The following is a 16,823-nucleotide window of genomic DNA, read 5'->3' on the forward strand; positions in this document are numbered from 1 at the left end:
GTGGTTTGGATGTTGCGCTATTTTAAGTCATAGCCGAGCCACTTCATTTTTGTGATCAGTGTGGTATTGGTATGAAACACCCATTATGCACTCCGTTTCCAACCAGCTGTGTCACGGGGTGTAGTGGAAGAGGATGAAATGCAGGAATCTCCCCAAAGATTAGACAAATGACTAGAAATAGAACCGTGAAGCTTGCTGCAGCTGTCGCCGTGGCCACGGAGCATCAAACGCCCCTCTCTTCCATTGTCATGGGTCAGGATTCGAAGAGTTCTTTAACAAGGAAAATGTACTTAATATTTTATGAACATTGCTAACGTTGAGTGGTAGGTACACTGGCCAGAGCAGAAATTAGGTTGGGCTGAGTATGTGAGACATTACACTTTGTGGAACGTGTAGGATCAGATTATTAAAAATTAAGAGAAAAGGTCAGGCTCCAGGAGAGGAAGATGGGTAAGCTGGTGAAGTGCTTGCTTCATAAACGTGAGGACCTACGTAAATCCAGATGCAGCAGCCTGTACCCGTGATCCCAGCACTAGTGAGGTAGAAGTCAGAGGGCCCTTGGGTCTTGCTGGCTGAACAATATAACCAACTAGTGAGTTCAGAGATAGTCTCTCTTTCAAAACAATAAGATGCAAACTCGGTTAAGAAACATTTCCAGTGGCTTCTGCACATCCTTTGAGATGCACGTCCACCTATCCATGGAAACCTCACAGAGGAAGATGCATGTATTCACACACACACACACACACACACACACACACACACACACACACACTCGTGTGTGCACTCTTAAAAGTTACTTTACATATAAAGGAAGGTCATCAACCTGGTTCTTGTAGCTGTTAATTCTATCACTAAAGAGACTTTAGAGATGATAAAGACAGATGGCAAAGAGTAAATTCTAGTAAGCTTTTATGGTGTGCTAAAGTTCAAGACTAAGAAATGCTGCCCAGGAGATATTCCAGAGGATGTGAGCCTTTTCTGAACCATTTTAGCGGTGGGAGATCATGAGAGTGCAAGAGCTACAGGTAAATAACCATGGCCGAGAGAGGAAGAGCTCTTCCCCAGCGATGAGTTCCTCATTGATTATTTAATACTGAGTGGTCAGCTCTAGAAGCCCACACATGTAGGCACCACTGAAGGGACCCAGCAGGCAGTATTTATGTGTTATTTGTTTATGTATACGTAACAGTAATGGTTAAGGAGGAGGGGGCTGATAATTTGGGAAAGGAGCTGGAGATGGGAGCAGCAAGAAGGAGGAATGGAAGAAATGATGCATTCATATTTTAACGAAATTTAGAAGAGAATCATTTCCAGCCTTGAGTATCTAGGGTTCAAGGTGTTTGAAGGAAGACATTTTCCAGTGCTCTTCCACGGGCCTTGTGGTCTTAAATGGCAAAGATCAATTGCCCTTGTTGGAGAAGGGAACGCTGCTCTTCATACTGAGTTTTGGAATATATTCTTTAATGGTTCTTTCCTTTTTCTATTTTCTTGCTTACACTCATCTTACAGTTATTCTGTGATTCCTGAGAACAAAGGGGAGCACAGGAAGTTAGCATGGGAGCAATGAGACAGCACAGAATAGTGCTCATCTAGTTTGCAAACACTCAGCGAGATTGGCGTTGCAGTTTATCCCGCTGGTGCATGGGAAAAGGCCCCCTCTGCCATGTAGGCGGGCACGCCTTGTGTAGAAGAACCCAGTATATGAGCTGCTTTGGTAATATTTCTAGGCTCATGTGCAAATAGGCAGTTTTCTTCTGACATCTTGGCGATCTTTGGAGGAGACTATGAAAATATTTCTGATATTTGTAAAAATAATTGAATCTTTTTGCTCAAACATAAATGATTATCCAGCTACAATAAAAATATAAGACAGGGGACCTGGGCATAGGCCTTTAAAGGTTCTTAATGTTACTGAAACAAATACGTCGATGGTTTATAAAAATCTGAATCATGTAAATATGCTAATGCAAGATTTAGGATGCATTTTATTTTGTGGTCAGGAAAAAGGTGTTTGCGAAGACCATTGCTTCCATGAGAGGGAGAGGGGAAGCCCCAGGTGTAAGCTAGGCACCTACAGTGGCTTAGCCAGCTGCTCTCCCAGGGACCTTTAACATACTTTGCTCTTCACGGTAGGAGAACCTTTTCGGGAGAGATGATGGCCAGTGGACCAGGAGAATGAACTAGCTAGTAGAGATGAGATTACCCATCCAAGTCTAGAAGTAAGACCCAATTTCAGGGCATTTGTGCTTTGAAAGAAGATGTGGGTTACAGAACTCATCTACAATGGCAAAGCCAAGAGCAGGAGTCTGGGCCTGGCTGAGGGCCTGCAGGTGTGCGCAGGCGCTCCCTCTGGACCCTCAGCTGGATCCTGAGGAGAGCCAGTGCAATCTGTCCACATAACGCATGGCGCTCGCAAGCACAGCTGGACCTATTACTGAGGCCACCAGGACTTAACTCTGTCGAGCTCTCTTACTTCTGCATCATGTGCTCAATGGGGCTTCTCCTTTCCCCAGCATACATTTAAAACGTAAGCAGCCAAGGACAGCCAGGCACTCAGTTTCCCGTGAAAGCACATGGGGGAAATCATAGCAGAATGGGTTTTATGGGAATGTCACCCGTGGCACAGAGAAAACCATCATTCTGAAGTGGTGTGAGGGACAGAGCAAGAGAGCTCTGAAAATTGAGAAAGTCTGACTATCTTTTCTGACTGGGGCTTGGGAAGGGCACGTGGGAGGCAATTGTCCGAAAATGCTGGACACAAAAGGCTAAGGAGGTGTTCACATTCAGATATGTTCTGTTTTTCTCCTGTTGGAAAGAAGAAAAACATGTGGGGATTCCCCCCCCCAACCTATTTCTTTAACGGCTCAACCCAAGCCAGTTTTCTGTTGCACACGAGTCACAATAAAATGATACCATTTTTATATGCCATTTCTGTCTTCTAGAGCCTCAAAGAACCTTATTCATGTGACTAGTTCAGGAGGTCCTTGTGTATGGGGTAGATGACTCTCACTAGGTTGGGGGAGGGCCATGTAAAGTTATGATTGGCTAGGAGCCCTTCCCCCTCTCTTGCCCTCCATGCTGTCATTGTGTTTGTGGCTCAATGTTTTTCTGCAGACCCCCCTTTCCCTGTCAGTCTTCTGTCTGCTTGCTCTCTAGAAACCTACAGAAACCACCCACTCTTCTGGGACAAAAACAAAGATTCTTACCAGCGCCTTAGGGTGGCTTTCATTCCCCCTCACCGGGCTTATCCCTAGCTTTCCCCATCCCTATTCCGCAATAACCCTGGCCTTGGAGAACCATGCTTGGATGTCTCTCCTGCTAGAGGATCTTGCCTGTGCTCTTATTCTAGAAGCTCCTTAACGCTCCCAGGTAGTTAACCCCAGCTCATTTGTGATGACTCCGCATTTCTGCAGAGAGGTTCTCCTACCCTGCAGGGCAGATTTACCAATGAAACAATGTATTTACCACACATACACGTCCTCGTCCTCTCTCTCTCTCTCTCTCTCTCTCTCTCTCTCTCTCTCTCTCTCTCTCTCTCTCCTCCCTCCCTCCCTTCCTCTGAAACCATCTAAAAGTCTACATGGTAATTTCAGCTACATGAAAACCTCTCTCCCAGCTGGGTCCTAAACAGTTCCTAGGAATTCTTTGGTCACCTCCCCCGCCTCTCAGAGTCAGAAAAGTCTGAGGTGAAAACATTACCTATTTTCATGTCCTTGCAGCTGGAGAGGTTGAGGAGGAGCTGGCTGTGCAACTGGGCTGTTGGGGGTGGCTGGGCTCGGCTGGGCCAGAGGGCTGTGCTGCTGGGCCAGAGGGCTGTGCTGCTGGGCCATGGGGCTCTGCTTCTCTGAACTGGGTGCTGATGTTGGGCTGTTGAGCTCTGAGGGGGAACCAAGGCAACAGATGTGATCAGGTTGGAATCTGATCAGAGGAAGCAGTAAATAGAGGCTGAGACTTGCTGCCTCCTGGGTCATTTTGGTTTCCGTGGGGACTTTTCCCTGTCAGGTTAAACTTATGAGGGTCTACACCATTATTGGAAAGAGTGTCCTTTCATTAATTATAACTGGCATAATATAGTATAATAAATTATAGCTGTTATATGTAAAGTTATAAGCAGTCTTGCCATTCTGTTGGAAGGAAAGGTCACGGAAGCAAACCAACTAAGTAAAAACAATGTGTTAAACACCACAAGAAAACAATCCAAAGGACAAGCATAAAACATATTCTAATATCCTAAAAACATAGGAATTTCTTGCTGAGAGAAATGCTTTAGCTAACACCTTTCGATGGATTAAGACATTTCTCTTCCTTTCTTTCCTTGTCAATACAGCCTCACTCTGTAGCCCTGCTCATCCTGAATTGGCTATCCTAACTCCAGCTTCCCAAGAGCTGGGTTTATGGGCTGTGTGCTACCACTCCCAGCTCAGGAACTCTTTGCGGATAGGGAGCTTTCTCCGATTGGGAGCTAGCTGTCTGTGTAAGCTAATGAATGCTGTTACAACCTCCTCTCCGGTCCCTCGCCAGTCTTACTAAGAGTCCTCGGTACTGTTCTCCAGAAAGAAGAAAAGCACTCTGCATAAGGGGAGATTCATAAAGCTATTCAAAAACTGCTTCTTGGTTCTCTTCTTTCATAACAATATACAAATTTCAATGAAAACGACCCAGACGTGTTAGGGTAAAGCCAGAACCAACACTCCAGACTGAGAGGGTGGAGAGAGCACGTTGGGGCTGTAGCAGACATTCCTGCCAGCAGTTCAGTTTCTCGGACTTGTCTATACAGGCCGGTGTCTTGAAACAACAGACCAAAAGTAGGGCCACTATTGTCTGTCTGCCTGCCTGCCTGTCTGTCTGCCTGTCTGTCTGTGTGGTTGGGTAACAAAGGGGGGTGGCCTATTTGCATCTGACTTGAAGCACTTCTCTGTCTTCTCTTATCTCTCGCCCTTGGCACTCTTCCCATTTTCAGTCAGATAACCCCTCAGGAGCATTGTCCTGAGCCTGGTAAAGATGTTCTGAAGCACCTCTGACCTCTCCTCACTGACAGTCTCTAGACAGTACCAGTTCCTCCCTAATGGTCTCCGAATCACTCCGTTGGGAGCTTTTGTTTTATCATTGAAGTCAAGTCGGGCGGCTGGCTACTCTGCCACTTGGTGTCCAGACATCAGACGGTCCTAAAAATAGAGTGGGTAGGAGGCTGAGTGAAATAAAGGGTGAGAGGTAAGGCCATCAGCCTTTGGATGGGACACCGTGGTTCCTAGGCAGAGAACTCCAGGGATGACATTCTTCAGTTCCATTAATGAGTCAGGAGCAACCTTAGAGGGACCCTGCTGTGAGTGGGGACAGTGAGAGAACAGGGAGGGCTTTGGTTGTGAGTTGTGGGTGGTTCACTCTTCGGGAACTTTCAGGTGTGGGGGGAGAGGGCTGTATAGAGACATTTGAAAGTTAAGTGGGAATTTTACATTTCTTTTTCCAGATGCAACATTTCCTAAATGAGCTCCCTTTAGATTGCGAAACTAAAGCTGCTTCTCCGGGCGCTTCAAAATCAATTTGGCTTTCAAGTCTTTTCCAGGGATCAATTGTTAAGAGGCACAAGCATCCCCTCCTCCACCCCTTGCTTTGCTCAGGTTTGCACTGCTGCCCTCTGGGTTGAGTGAGTTCCAGCTTATCATCTCCATAAAACTAATATGCCCAAAATTCCGGGGTGGGGGGGGCTCTGATAACCCTGAGCCTTGGGATTCGCACCACAGTGCCACAGAGCTGATGGGTAGACTCAGAATGTCAGGGGAGTGTGTCTGTGGTCTGTCTCTCTGGAAAGCCACCTCAGGCACTCACCCTCCTGAGGAATGATGCGGAGGGTGACGCTGAGACCCGCATCCTTGATGAGCTTCACGATGTCAGCGTGAGGCATGTTGATGATAGACTGGCCGTTGACTGCTAAGATCCGGTCGCCCACTTTGAGTTTTGCGCAGCGATCTGCAGGGCTCCCATCGATGATTCGTCCGATTTTATGGGGCACGGCTAAAAAATGAAAAAAAAAAAAAACCAACAGAAATTGGTATCAAGAACATCACCAGCACAAGACAAACAGTGCAACGTCACAAGTTTTTCCCCTCATCAGTGTCTTTGGCCTCGCATCACAACCTTGTAGCTGTGGTTCGGTGCCTACTACTGGGACCAAAGTTCCTTAAGTCAAGTCCTTCTCAGTGACAGGCCAGTTCTAAACCCAGAACCCGAGGCTCTTGAGTTTTGAGAGGCATCAAACTCATGTGAGGATCAGATCTCTGGGCTGTACCCAAACCTCATACTCTGAATGTCTAGATGAGAGACAGGACCATGGATTTCCCGGGTCTTCTTGGGAAACCCTGGTACACGCCAGTGTTTGAGAACAACAGGTGTGGCAGAGTGTGCAAAGAGAGCTCAAACGCGGGAGACGGTGGTGCAGAAAGCTACAATAAGGGACAGGAACTTAATTGCTATCATCTCCATTTTAATGAGTGGGGGAAAGGGGAGAGCTCTCCGTACAGGTCAGTCCAGGGAGCAGCTACCTGGCGAAGTGGCCGAATTTACTGTTAGTCAGCATCACTTTAGATTAAGGGCAGCACGTTTCCTATCATTTCTCCCTTTCGCTTCACAAGGCAGCCATGGGAACTTGCTAACTTTCCTTGACTCTGAGATGCTGGTGGTGGCAAAGACACACTTGGAAGGATCACGAGAGAGAAAAAAGAAAAAGCAGGGACGCCCGCCTATATACCATGATCCTCTGTTAACCAGAAGATGGATTCCAACTGTTGAGAAAAGATTTTAAAAGTTTTAGAGCTGGTTTAACATCTACACATTTCTTTAAAACGACGAATACATTCCATTTTCGACTTGTTTGTGTGTTTGAGAAGAACCGGACACACGGGGATGCATATTTTTCTAGCAGGTTGACATTTAGTGGAAATGGTGGTGGCAAGGTGACTGTGTCTATGGCCACGTCTCGGCAGTGCACGGTGTTTTTGTGTGTCCCTTCACAGAACTTGTAATCTGGAAAACCGTGGATGGCTCTGGTACCGATCGAATGAGCGGAAACAGAGAAAGGCACAGCACCCCGTTCAGTCTCTGAGGATGGCTACACCTTGAACTCTTGGTTTTGTGCATTTGTTACAGTGAAGGGAGGAATTATCAACTAATAACCAGAGAGAGGAAGGACAATCAGTGAGCTAATGGACTAGGACCTTGCTCGCTCTGTACTGGGAAAGGTTACAGATGGCATAGAAAAATATTGGTCAGGCTTGTGTCCCCGAAGAGAAACTCATCAGGTTTGAGCCCAAACACATTTTTATTTCCCATAAGCACTAATGGGTTTAATTAAGAGAGCACTATTTAGAGTTTACTAATGATTATCTTAGAGTCAGAGGCTATGTTTCTCAGGCAGAAAAAAAAAATGTTCAATTAAAAAAAAAAAAAGCGGAGGGGACCAGTGAGGTGGCTCATCAGGTAGAGCACAGGCAGAGGACTTGGGTTTAATCTCCAGATCTCATGGGCAGCCAGAGAGGCCTGACTCTGCAGAGTTGTCGTCAGATCTCCACAGGGGCACTGTGGTCCTCGTGCACAAGTGCAGGTGTGCACACACACACACCATCCACACAGCCACATGCGTAGACAGACAGACAGATGCATACTAAAAGGATTACGTGCAAGAAATAATGCAGGTATTGCAAGATGTTTAGTTTTCAATCATAATTGGGAGAAGTTTTTCTTCTGCCTTGTTTTCCCCTTTCCATACTCAATAGCTCTTGGAATGATCCAGAAATGATTTGTTTGGCCTTCCTGCCCATAAATGTGTACACTGTTGTCTATCCTGTGATGTTTGAGAAGTTGCCTAAAATCTCATAACTGTTTTCTGTTATTGGGATAATACTATACCTAACCTCACAGTGGTTCCGAGAACTAGAGGAGTCATCGTATGATGGTAGCCAGAATAATGCCTGGTCCTGGAAGGATCAACTATCATCCTTTTAATGACTACTTCCTTCTAGATACTCCTTACATAACAATTGTGCCCCCCCGTGTGTGTGTGTGCATGTGTATGTGTGTGTGTGCATATGTGTGTATATGTATGTGTATGTATATGTGTGTATGTGTGCGTGTATGTGTGTATATGTGTGTATGTGTGTGTATATGTATGTGTATTATGTGTGTGTATGTGTGTTTATGTGTGCGTATGTGTGTGTGTGTGTGTGTGTGTGTGTGTGTGTACCAACTTGGCTTCTTTCTAAATGGGGTAACTTAGGAACACTAAAACTAAAGGCATATGAAGAGTACCATCCTCCGAACATCACATGGGAAACAACTTCATTTAAGAAAAAGAAAAGTTTTAGAGATTAGATGGATGATAGACGAGGCCGAATGTGTCTTTCTCTAATTTTTTCCCATCAAGACCATTGCACATATTTGTTGAAAACACCAACTTGACATTAATAGTTTATTATTCAAAGGGAAATTAATGTAGGGCAGATCTCTTGGTTATTTACCGTTGTATTTATTGAGGGCGAGTAACAATTCCTTCTGTCTCTTTTGAGTGTTTACTAACAGGAGACAAGCACTCTGTTAAATATTTATTTAATATTCAAATTTACTTTGTACTTAACTCTATTTAACATGAACATTAAAGTTTGACATTTAATTAAAAAGTTATTTATACATGTAGCTATATTTATATGATGTAAGATAGCCCTGTAATCCTATATCAGGTAAATGATATCATTCTGAGTTTTCAGGGGAAGAAATGGCAGCAGACAGCAGTTAGAATTTGTCCCAGGTCACAGAGGGTAATAGGCCTCAGACAGCCTCAGTGCTCTAGGCTCCAGGCATTCGAGGTCTTGATGGACCTGCCCTGACTCTCTTGGTTCTTCCTGATGTCTGACCTATGGTTTTCTTTGTGAATCAGCCTGATGCTTTTATTTGGGAGTGTGCCCTGCCTCCAAGCTGAAGTTACAAAAGGTTCAGAGCAGTTTGCATCCCGGGTGGAGGCCGGGAACTGTGCTTGACCGGCGTCCTTTGATGTAGCTGTCTTTTGACAGGTACGACATGAAGAGAAGAATGAAGAGGAAATTGGACAGCCTTCAGTTCCTGTTTAGTCAGGACTCATATCACAGTACCGTTTCTTTGCTTGAAGAACTTTGTTGGCTATGAGAAGCAATGGCGTCTGAAATGAAATGAATGCATATGCTACAAAACACCCACCAATGGGTCTCGGTCGGCTGACTCTCTGCTCTGCCTTATCTGACTTTCTCTTCTCCACCGTGCTGTGTCACCCGGGCTTTACTGGGCATCAAATCCCAACTGTTTCAAAATACAGTCTCCTCCCCAACAACGATGAAAATAAGTAATACGAGGTTAATTTCCAAGTGCTGTTCAAAGCCTGTATTTCAGATCCTACGGCATGGCAGCCAAGCGCGTTTACTGTTAAGAAAACCCTCTAGGGTCAAATCCAAGTCTGGAATCCTTGGCTACGGTGGCATCAAACCTTGAGGTGGTTCCCTTCTGATGGCTCTGTGGGATCTGGAAGCCTTCTCCATAAGGGGCAGGGACTACTGACTTGCCTGTCTGTTGAAAGCATGCCGCCTTAGGTCTCAAGAAGAAGGGGGTATCACAAACAGAACTATTTGCTTGTGATAATTTCAAGGGTATTTTAACTTTCTCTCAGTAGTTAGAATAATGTTTAAAAGAAAAACCGAAATGGATACGTTAGCCACACAGAATGACTGAGTGCTTTAAATAAAACCCGAATGAACTCGGATCACGTGTGCTGTTACAAGAAGCACCTGACATGGCTTTCATACAAATGCCTTCTATTGGCGCCTTTTTAAAATACAGACAGCATTTGAGGCTCTTGGCAGCTGAGGCAGCTTCTCTTTTATTCTTTTTATTCTTCACTGGCATTTCCCTTACACATGCAAGTACATTCAGTGTTGACGTACAGCAGATCTTGGACAAGGGCGCTTCCCGAGGGGATTATCTCTGGGAACAAAGTGTAGTCCCGTTTGCTCAGAAATGAAGGCTCTCGAGCTTATGACCCCCCAGGCCTTCTGTGTTACTAATGGAGTTACAGAGCAAGGAGGAGGCCCTGAGCTTGGTTTCTCTTATTGAGATGAATGGGATTCATCAACTCTCTGAGAATTGATGACTAAGGTAGCTGCTGGAATGCGTCCATTTAGACACAAGCCTTGCAGACATCATACGATGGGCGGCAACATAAACCAACACTTTGGATTCGTCTTCTTGCCTTAGCATGCTTAGAATATACAGCTATTTGGGGGAAAGTCACGGTCTATTGTTGGACTTTGGACGTAATGTCACTTGGGAAAGGGTTGATATGCCAGGAGGTAGAAACTTTAGTTGGAAACCCAAAGAAAGTCATAGAGAAAGAAATGCATCTTTCCTACTTGATTATTCATCCTATACCGTATTCCTTTGTAATACATTTGTAGTCTCCTAGACAGGAGTTGATATCTTTGTCATTGGCCAGCATAGCACATTTGTCTTATGAATACTCAGAAAAAGTCTCTTTGCCTGGATTCTCTCCATCGTAAGTTCTTGAGACGGAGATCTCTGGGCTCTCTAGTGACATTAGTTACGACATTAGACAGTGCTCCTCCTTTTCCTTTTCATGAACTCTCTTACTGGATCTAGGTAGCCAACTCCAGCTCTCTCAACTTCATCAAAGTGGTCAGCCAAGGAGCACGTGCAGTTCTGCCCTAGGTTGGTTCCCGTGAAGAAGGTGTTGACCACCTGTAGAACTCTACTACTGTTTATTGGTTTCTGTAGAACTAAAATGTATTTATCCACCCATTTGTTTGAGACAGGGTCTTGCTTTGTTGCCCCAGTTGGCTTGGATGTCTCTGCATCTCAGGCTGGCCTCAGACATCCCTCAGCCCTGCCTTCCTTCCAGAGTGCTGCGTTTATAGGTATGCACTACCACGCTCAGCTGCCTTCTTCTCTGCTGGAATCCCGGGAGAGGGGATTGTTCGATCCCTCCCAGGTCTACTTTCCCACCATTTCAGCACCCTCTTTACACATCACTTAGGTGTCTTCACCTCAGAGGAAGGGAAGCTTGCCATTGGTGTTTACGTTTAATTATCTCCTTGTTAGCAGACCCTGAAGCATGGCTTTATGTATGGAAGGCAACCTTGGACAGCAGAAGCGGATCTGCATCAATCATGTCACATTTCCAAGAGGAGCCACAGTTCTGAAATGAGTGTGACAAACAAATACTTCACAGGCAATCAATACCAAACGCTGCCATTACATCACAGTCTACTAATTAGCGAAGGTTAAACATTAGCTTGGACAGGTCAGGGCAATTTGTTTGGGTTTCGAATCTATAGCCTGACATGATTTTTTTTAAAATATTGGATGATTCCAATTGTTTTTCCTTCACTAAACTGTGAAAATTATTTATTGCATAGTTTTGAAGTTGTGAGTTGGGGCACGAGGATGACTCGTTTGCTCACCAACCAACAGCGTTTCCCTAGTAACAGGAACTATGCTAGGCTCTTAGGGGGAAGAAAACATAAGAACACATGGATTTGTCCACAGGAAACCCAGTCATGTTTCGAAGAGCAGAGATAAGCATAAAATATTTAAAACAACTCATAAATAGCAAACCCATGATAAAAGTGGGAGGCAGTTAGAGGACAGAGGAGAAGCTAAGTATGAGGTCCAAGTGTGGACTCAGAGCAGAAAAGAAAAGAAAAGCTACTCTAGATGGGAGGGAACACGAGTGTCCCTAGGTACTCCCTTAAGTCCCTTACAGAAGAGCTCTGATGACAAAAGGGACGAGGCCCATCCGTTTCAGGAGGAGGGAAGCCAGGAGAGAGGCTTTGCCTGCTTCTCTGTCTTAGCTGCCTGAGATGCTGCTCTTAGCTCAGCTCCTATGGGTGCGTACTCTTTCATACCTGGTGATTTCCTGTTTTCACTTGAGCCTAAGGAGCCTTTCCCCAGCTCCCATTTCTTCTTTCTAGAAGCTCTGAATTAGAATATTCTCTTATGACAAATCCATCCAGCTAGACGTCCTTTCCTGAAGAGTGGTCAATGTCCTTCAAAAGGATGTTTTTTCTTGGTTGCCAGAGAATTGAAGAAAAGGGGAAACCATTTTATTTTAAATTAAAAAATCTGGCAACATGAAGAAAATGTTGCCCATGTGACTTGTTTTCTTCTAGAAGTCTGTGAAATTCAATATTCCAAGATTGCAAACATCTTCCTTGCGATTCATAGCCAACTGATTTGCAAAATCCCAAATAGAACAGTTGGTGTTTTAAGGGCTGCATATTTCCCCAGCCCTCGTGAGTCATTCTCCTGTGGCCGAACAGTTTAGTTGCCCTGAAGTTGGTAATGGGCAGATGGTCAGACAGGGGGATGGGAAGGAGGCCCGTCACTAGCAATTTGGGAACCCAACTAAACTCATGCCTCCATGGGTAAAAAGGATCCAATAGACAATTTTAATTATATGGCTAGAGAGAAGCATTTCTCAGGCATATGCTACTGCTAATGCTTTTATTTCCTATCAATTAAGAGTTCTTCTAGCTAAGTATTGAAAATGAATTGGTATTGGAAAGAAATCTCATTGCACTGGAGATGGCAAGAAATGGTGGCATGATTCCAGCTTAGGTCATAGAATGGTTTTGATGTTTGGAAAGATCTGATAGGGCTATCAGAGTAAATTCCATGCTCATGTGACCTGTGCAGCTACCCAGGTCCCACACTCAGAGAACCTAGTATTTGGTTTGATGGTCTGCTGTTACCATCTGGACACTGTGTAATTTGTAGGCAAAGACCCTACATTTTCATGCTGTATTGGGCTCAAAGAATTCTGTAATTGATCCTGTGGAGCTGTGTCCATGCAGTTTCCTTGTCAGAACAGCACTGTTTTACCGTCTGCCATGGAGTATGTAAATGAGACTACGGTACAGGAACCAAGAAGGGTGGGTGTGGTGGTTTGAATATACTTGGCACTGTTAGGAGGCGTGGCCTTGTTGGAGGAAATGTGTCACTCTAGGTGCAGGCTCCCCCCTGGCTGCCTGAGGATGACAGTCTTCTCCTGTCCGCCTTCCAATCTCGATGTAGAACTCTCAGTTCCTCCTGCACCATGCCTGCCTGGATGCTGCCATGCTCCTGCCTTGATGATAATGGACGGAACCTCTGAGCCTGTGAGCCAGCCCCAATGAAATGTTGTCCTTCCTAAGAGTTGCCTTGGTCATGGTGTCTGTTCACAGCAGTGGAAACCCTAACTAAGACAGTGAGTGTGAAGAAAAAATAGCAAACACTTTTTATGGCTGCTTTTCTCATTCTGATGAATATCACTAGTTTCTGCTAAGTATACAGTTAAATATTCTTGAGGTTAGGGTTAGATTTTAGTGGTAGAGCATATGTGTAGCACACACAAAACTCCAGATATAACACTCAGGACTCTCACCCCTAAAACATTAACCTCTTATCCTTCATGTACTGATTCAACAAGCCTAATGTGACCATAGCCTTCTCAACTCAAAGTGAAAATTATTGTTATAAAACAAGTCACTCATTACTAGATCTTATGCATAGCAGATAATCTCTTGTAATTCTGTTTAAGTAGGCTAGTATATGCCACATGAAATCAATACATATGATTTTGTCATATGTCTTTGAACCTATGTCTTTAGAGTCTGACAATATGTCCAGATACTATGGTGTTAAGAATGAAGGAAACCTCTGTATAGACATGATCTTCAAGCCAGTAGCTGGGTGAAGCAGGGGTAACCAGAGAATTGGAAAACGGGTACACTTTCTTCTACAGAGGCATTTAGTGTTCTCTGAATATCCCTGGAAATTATATCACCAATTCCTAGGTAGCTAGAACGTCCTTTTAAAATTGATTTGGTCTAAAGGTATCAATAGAAAATTTGGTGCTACTAATCCAAATATCCATCTTCTTGAGTATTTTGACTCAAAGCCACAGGCGAAAAATATAAACGTTTTCATCATTCAATAAAACCTACAGCCCTGCCTTTCCAGTCTAGGGTAGAAGTTTCCTCTGTGCGGTTGTTGATTGAGTTCAAGCTATCTCAGTGGATAAAGTTGTCACTTTTTGCAAGACTGGCTAACAAAATGGGGAGCTAATCTGGTAATGGTGGAAAATTTTTATACTAAGATTTCTTTCTTACAACAGCAAGTTGTCATATCCTTAGCAACAGCACAGCAGCAATAATAATGGCACAGTGACACAAGCAGGGAGACCCATGAAACAACTGCGGGTATGAGATCTAGTACTGCTACAGTTTCAATGTATGTTCTTAAGTTCCTTGGTAGGAAACTCAGCTCTCAAATTCACATCTTAGTGGTGTGGGGAGGGGCTTTGATAGGTAATTAGGATGGATGAGGGTCATGAACATGGCGCCTCATACTGCATTTTAGCGCAAACTGTACAACGGTGTTCTAGGAACTATGCCCGAAAGAAAGTGATTTCTTCGATTCTTAATGTTCGAAAATGTCGTTGTCATATTTGAATGAATTCTATCTTAGAAAACCATAATTAGTTCTAGACTAAAAGTCAGTTAGGTTGATGTCTATATGCAGGTGAGGGCTGGTACCAGTTAGGTCAAGGCCACGATTGGACAGTAAAAAAATAAGGCAGGGACAAAGTTTTTGTAAGGCGGGAGAGAAGGAGAAGGAAGGAGAATCAAGATAGAGACGCGGAAGTATGACCTAGATCCCGGTGGTCTTGAATTGCCAAGGTATCTGGGATGGATTTCTGTAGGCAAATTTATCTTCTCTAGGTTCGTGGGTAGATGTATCGTGGATTGAGAATTTAACATATAAATCTGACAGTTGGGTTAGTTTGTTGAGTCTTGCTTTTAATGGGTTGTTGACAGTTTATACCATAACCGCTAGGGGGCGGATGTTGGGAATGTCAACAGAGCAGCGGCAGAGAGTTACGAGAGGGTAGCCACTCCTGGGAACTGGGGGTGTATGCTAGAAATGTGAACGGAGTCTACAGTAAGAGAGCAGCGAGATAGGTTGCCTCTGTAGGTAACTGGCGTGGCAGTGACTTGCCTGGTCAGAGAGTACTTGGGGGCAGCGTGGAGCCGCTGAGGTAAATTAGCGCTAGTTCCAGTGACCTGCTGGAGCCTGAACTAGCGAGAACGCAATCGCCAGGGTACACACCTGAGCCGGTTCCATGGCTTTTTTTATTCTTACTGCAACAGTTTTCCTCAGAAACTTTCCGGTGTCTCTCTAATTTGGCATCCAGTGTTGCTGCAGTTAGCCCGCTCTGTCCTTGGGTTCTGCATTCATGTATTCAACCAAGCCTGGATTAAAAGTCTTTGAAAAATAAAAGCTATGTGTGTACTGAATACATGCGCACTGTGCTTCTCATCATTACGAGTTTTGTCTTGTTCCTAAATTAGATCCCAACCATTTATAAAACGCTAATATTGATTTATGAATTGTAAGCAATCAGGAGATGACTTGAAGTAGGTGGGGAAAACATATGGTGACCATCCCTTGTACCACAGGTGACTGGGGCATCTGTGCGGTTTGAGAGCATAGGCGCAGTCTCCATGGATACTGAGAAGTAACTGAAACTAGTCTGAATCTATTAGAGTTCTTGCTCCTTAAATTTGATGCACTTGTCTTTCTTTTAGGGGCACAGAGAAAATGCTTAGTAAGTCCTGTTTCTGGGCCTTTTGAGTCCTGAAGCTTTGCTGTAGTGCACTTGATGTGGCTGGTGTGAGGACTAGTTTCCATTAGAAACTTGGCAGTACCCACCATAGAATGCCTTTGATAGTTCCTATTGTGCTGCTCTGCTCTCTTTTCCTACAACTCTTGACTAGATGGCTGCCTCTGGAATTGGTCTGCAATTCTCTCAACATTTCTCTCATACTTCCTGCTTCTTTTGTTGTTTCACATGAGACTTCATTTAACTTCTATCATTCAATGCTTATACTAAAAAATTTAATTTAGTCATGAGAATTTCAATATCGAAGAATTCTTTCCTTAACAATATTTCTTTTTTTTAAAAAAAAAATAAAAAACAGTATTCTGCTTTTATGTAATTATGTTAGTTTAGAAAGTTGGGAATCACAGGAGAAATTTTCAATAAATTTCTGCTTATTAAAGATGTCCATTATGTGATATTCTATAATAATAGTCCAAAGCTGACTAGCATGGCTGTATTCTTGCTGTATCTTTATCTTACCATTTTCTTATTTTTCTTATTTTATTTCTTATCTTATCATCTTGCTTATTTGTCTGCCTCTAATGTCTTTTTTTTGAGGTGCTGGGGGATAAAGCTTAGGACTGTGTGCAGCTAGTTGCCAGCACTTGCTCTTCAATTTAAAACTGCTTAAACATTATTTATTTATTTATTTATTTATTTATTTATCTATCTATTTAATGTGTGTGTGTGTGTGGTTGTGTGTGTTTGTATAAGTGCTTTTACCATCTGAGCCACCTCACTGACCCTGTTGGTGTTTTGATAAAAAAGAAAAAACCTTTGTGTTTTATTCTGTCCTGGTTTTTACAGTTCTGAGCCTCTCAGAATTCCTAAAGACAAAGAAGGGGTATATGGTCCCCCCATCTGTCTTTGTTCTCTGACTTGCAAAATAAGTTGCTACTTTTTTTCACCTTTAACAAGCCCTGCCCACTCCTGCCCCGCTCCTCCCACTCGTACCCCGCCCACTCCTGCCCCGCCCATTCCTGGCCCCGCCCACACACGACACGCCCACTCATGTCTGCCCCGCCCACTCCTGTTCCATCCCACTTCTGCCCCTCTTACTCTTGCCCCGCCTATTTCCGCTCACCTA

The 16,823-nt window shown here is 44.1% G+C and overlaps 1 protein-coding gene across 15 annotated transcripts in view; it reads right to left on the reverse strand.

The window, feature by feature from the left end:
* The window catches only part of Magi2 (membrane associated guanylate kinase, WW and PDZ domain containing 2), a 1,487,762-nt gene that overhangs the window by 100,639 nt on the left and 1,370,300 nt on the right, over positions 1-16,823 (reverse strand). For all 15 annotated transcript variants that reach the window (NM_053621.2, XM_087655501.1, XM_087655502.1 and 12 more), the window contains 2 exon segments: positions 3,703-3,880; positions 5,830-6,015. In NM_053621.2, coding sequence (NP_446073.2) covers positions 3,703-3,880; positions 5,830-6,015 — 364 coding nt within the window.

Source organism: Rattus norvegicus, chromosome 4 (genome assembly GCF_021556685.1).
Source record: "Rattus norvegicus strain SHRSP/BbbUtx chromosome 4, alternate assembly SHRSP_T2T, whole genome shotgun sequence".
NCBI lineage: Eukaryota > Metazoa > Chordata > Mammalia > Rodentia > Muridae > Rattus > Rattus norvegicus.